We start from the raw sequence: 5000 nt of genomic DNA, 5'->3' as shown, positions 1-5000 counted from the left end.
CCTCCCATATTATTTAGTGCGTTCCTATTCATCATATAATTGTTGTACTTATTCATAGGATTGTTACTATTGTTACTATTATTGTTACTATTATTATTATTTCCCATATTATCCATAAAATTTACATTATTGTTATTATTATTATTATTATTATTATTACTCACATTATTATTATTATTATTATTCATCATACTGTTCATATTATTAATGCCATCATTACCCAAGAAACTATTCTTATGAGGCATGTTATTCATATTTATATTATTCATACTATTCACTGAAATTGAATTTCTATTTTCCATTATACTATTTTTTGCCATATTCATATTTTCAGCCTTAACATCTTTTACCGTGTTTTGGTTAGACACAACATTCCCACCAATACCAACAGATGCACTATTATTTGTATTACTCATATTCATATTATTAATAGCTCCACCATTTGGTAAATACATATTATTCCCATTATACATATAATATTGATTATACATAGGTGGTGGTGGTGTACACATATAAGGGAAATTATAACCACCTAAATTATTTATATTACCCATCTTACTACCATTCCTCATATTCATCATTGAATTATTATTATTTGGCATATTAAAACCACCATTCATATAATTATTCATACTCATATTTCCATGAAAAAATTTTGCATCCATAACCATGTTTTTATAAAAATCATCCATGCTTAATCCAGGATTTAATGAATACTCATTAAACGACATAACATCATTTTCATATTTATTTATTGAATTACTTCTTGTTCCATATTTTATAGAAACGGATGGTTTTGTATTTCTTTTTGTATATGTACCTCTCCTACCTCTACCAATATTCGGCATACTTTTTCTCCTATTTTCATCAACATTTAAGGAGCTTAAATTATTTCCTACATCTCCTATACCATCTACTGATAGAATTTTCTTTTTCCTACCTCTCTTCTTTTTTTCTGATTTTTTTTTCCTTCCTCTTTTTAATGGAATCTTAACAGTTCCCAAATTATTATTATTATTATTATTATTATTATTCGTAGTAGTAGTATTATTTCCGTTGTTCATGTTTCCATCTGATCCGATCACATTGTTATTATTAGGTCCATATACATTATTCCCATCTGCCTTCACCACAACATTATTATTATTATTATTATTGTTCTTCTTATTATTATCATTGTTGTTATCATTTATATTATTCGTTTCTACCATATTATTACCATCATTTTCTATATTATAATTTCCAGATATTCCTCCCTCATTTTCTATACCCAATAAACCCTCATTCAATTTCCACGCTTCTAAATCATCCACACTTCCTTTTTGAGCATTTCTTGCAGCTAATCTAAACGATCTGTCATTCTTCTGATAAGATTTAGTAAGTGGTACTGAATAAGGATTATTATTATTATTATTATTATTAATGTCACTTTTCTTCCTTCTTATCTTTTCATTATTATTAAAATTAAAATATTCAACCTGTTTAGGTTGCCTCTTCTTTGTTCCTAATAATGGATCATTCAAATTTATATCAGAACATAATAATTTCTTCTGCTGTTTCAACATTCGACTTCTATTTCTTCTTTCTCTACATACCTTATTATATCTTTCAATCAATGCCTCACCCATAAATTTAGTATCACTATTTCTTAAAAAATTATAACCTATTGTATATAACATATCATCATCATCACATATAAAAATAAAAGAACCTTCTTCTTCTCTTTCTAAATATAATTTATATTCTATATTAATCGTATCATTAAAAATAAACCAATACTTCTCATTATTTATCTTTCCTAAATATCCATTATTATAATTTAATTTCTCATCACCTAACATCTTCTTTAAATTATTACTTTCACATAAAACTAAATTTAATAACATACGAATAATTCTTAATTTAGAAATAACTGACAAATCATCCCATTCTAAAAATAATTTATTAGTTAACCCTTTCTCATCATCTACATTCTCATTTTTTATAATACCTTCTGTGCTATTTATATCTTTCATTCCATCAACACTCTTATCTAATTTATTCTCTATATTATTTTTACTATCCACAATTTTATCACCATCATCATTATTATCTTCATTATTTTTATCATCATTTATTTTAAAATCTGCACTTCTTTCATTATCAACAATGTGACCATTTTTACAACTTTCTTCTCTCTTCATACTATCATTAACAATATTAACTAAATTATGATTACTTTCGGATATATGTAATCCATCCTTTTCTTCCTTTATAACAGTATTTTTCGTACTGTCATTATTCATATCACTTTTTTTTTCTTCCTCATCCTTATAATTTACATTTTCTTTTTCTTCATCATCATTATAATGCTCATTATCTTCCTCTTCCTCATCTTCATCATCATTAGAATGTTCATTATCTTCCTCATCGTCATCTTCCTCTTCCTCCTCCTCCTCCTCCTCCTCAAATATGTTAACATCCTCGTTCCCTATAACCTCCTCATCATATAACAACTCATCTTCCTTTTGATGTATTTTCATTTTTTTGCCCCTCTTATCTTTCTTCCTTTTTGAACCCACGCCACTATTCTTTATTTCCTTCTTCGTTTCAAGAACAGGAAATAGCTCATGGAAATTTACAACACGTGATAAACTCTCTTCTTTATCTTCAAATATTCTAGATATATATTTATACATAAATATAGATTTTGAATTAAAATATCTTCCTAAAAAGAAAAATAACTTTAATATAAAATTCCGACCAAATTCAGTAGTTTCTTTATTCTGAAACATATCTTCAATATCTTTAAAATTCCAATTCATTTTTAATACATCTTTATATACAGTTAAAAATAATAAAACCATCACATAATTAGGATTGTTTATAAATATAATTGATTCATCATCTGCATATTTAGGTAATTTTATCTGTTTTATATATTTTTCTTTTATTTCTTTTTTCTTCTCTTTCTCTTCTAAATCTTTTTTCCTTTCTTCAATAGAAAGATTATATTCATCAAAATAGGATGGCTCTTCCTCTTCTTCAATTTCTTCTTCAATATCTTCTTCATCAATACCAACTTTTTCATTTTTTATATTTTTTTTTCTATGATATACTTTCGAATTCTTTCTTAATTTACCTTTCGTCTTTTTATTCTTTTTCTTTAATATTCCTTTTTTGCTCAACTTTTCTTTTTTCTTCTCTAATTTAATAACACTTCCCTTTTTTTTCTTATTATTTTTTGTTTTACTTGTACTCTTTTTTATTATTTTACTGTTCTTTTTTCCTATACATAGGCTACTTTTCCTTTTAACTATGCTACACCTTGTACTTCTTCTACTTCTATTTGTGTACACCTCATCGCTTTCGTCATTATTATCGCTGTTATTATTTTCATTATCTTCTTCCTCTTCTTCTTCTTCCTCTTCTTCTTCCTCCTCTTCTTCCTCTTCTTCTTCCTCCTCTTCTTCTTCCTCCTCTTCTTCTTCTTCCTCTTCTTCTTCCTCTTCTTCCTCCTCTTCATCATCATCATCATCTTCCTCCTCCTCATCATCATCATCATCTGATTCGTCAGATTCCTCTTTAATCCTCTTCGATTTCTTTCTTGTATATTTCGATTTAGAAACCTTCTTAGAAACATTTTTACTTGCTCTTCTTTCTTTACCCTTCTCTTGCTTGGCTGAACCTCTCCTTGAACTGTCTCTTCTTCCATAATCAATTGAATATCTACTACTGCTTCTTTTAGCACTACTCGATTGGACCACTTCTTTCTCTTTATTCATACCTTTTTTCCCGCTCAAATTATTAATTAATTTATCTTTCAATTTATCCCCTTTTTTACCTTTCTTTAGCTCCAAGCTATTACTTTTTGAAAGGTTCTTCTTTAAAATATTATTATTTTTATGATTTATTTCTTTTGACATTGTATTCATTCTCTTTACATTTTTAGTAGATACTCCATTATGTTCCTTATCCCCTTTACTATGGGTATCATGGTTTTCTTCTACAGTATTCGGTATAATTTCCTTTTCGTTAATTTGATTCTTTTTTATATTTTTTAAACACGAATTTTTCTTCATATTGTTTGAGTTATCTTCCTCGTTCTCTTTAGGAGAATAGGTATCCATTTGTTGTTTCTTATTTTTATCATCGACATTCTTTAATTTACAAATATTATTATTGTTATTATTATTATTATTATTATTATTATTACTTTTGAATTCTTTACTTTTTAATATTAACTTATTGTTTACTTTAAACTCATTTTTGTTATTTATCAAATCATTGGTTTTTTTCTCACTTTTTTTCTCATCCTCTTCTATTACAGTTGATTCGATATCTTTACTTTTTTTTTTAAAAACCAATTTGCTATGACCATTATTATTATTATTATTATTATTATTATTATTAATATTATTATTATTATAATCATCATTATTATTATTATAATCATCATTATTATTATTATAATCATCATTATTATTATTATAATCAAAATCTTTTGTTAATGTTTTCATATTCTTTAATTTTAATGATTCGTTTGTACTACATCTTGTTAAACTTTCTTTCCTTTCATTACATTTGTAATTATCATTTTTTAAAAACTTGCTATTAACAACTTTATTTTTATTATCAATTAATTTTGCAAATTTTAATAAATTATTCTCATCTTTCTCATTTTTTTTTTTTTCAAAACTTGTTAATATGGTATTCTTACTTTTTAAATTACAATCTTTCAAATTTTTTTTCTGTTGAACTTTCATTTTACAAACGTTCATATTGTAGTTTTCAAAATAAAAAAATATAAATAAAATAAATCAAACAATATTATATATATAAATATATATATATATATATATATATATATGTAACACTTAATATATGGTATATCCTTACAATTTTATTTTATTCTATTTTTTTTATTTTTTCAACAATATATTCACATATTACACAAATAAATAAATAAATATATATATATATATATATATATATATATATTATTTTAAATCGTTTGGCTT

At 24.8% G+C, this 5000-nt stretch overlaps 1 protein-coding gene across 1 annotated transcript in view; it reads right to left on the bottom strand.

The window, feature by feature from the left end:
* Positions 1 to 4760, bottom strand: part of PRSY57_1248100 (hypothetical protein) — a gene marked incomplete at both ends in the record, with an annotated part of 5964 nt that extends 1204 nt beyond the window's left edge. The window contains one exon of the mRNA XM_012908892.2: positions 1 to 4760. This exon is cut by the window's left edge and continues 1204 nt beyond it. Coding sequence (XP_012764346.2) covers positions 1 to 4760 — 4760 coding nt within the window.
* Between the last annotated feature and the right edge of the window lie 240 nt (positions 4761 to 5000).

Source organism: Plasmodium reichenowi, chromosome 12 (assembly GCF_001601855.1).
Source record: "Plasmodium reichenowi strain SY57 chromosome 12, whole genome shotgun sequence".
NCBI lineage: Eukaryota > Apicomplexa > Aconoidasida > Haemosporida > Plasmodiidae > Plasmodium > Plasmodium reichenowi.
Note: the sequence above shows the minus strand (reverse complement) of the source record. Positions and strands in the feature narration are given on the sequence as shown.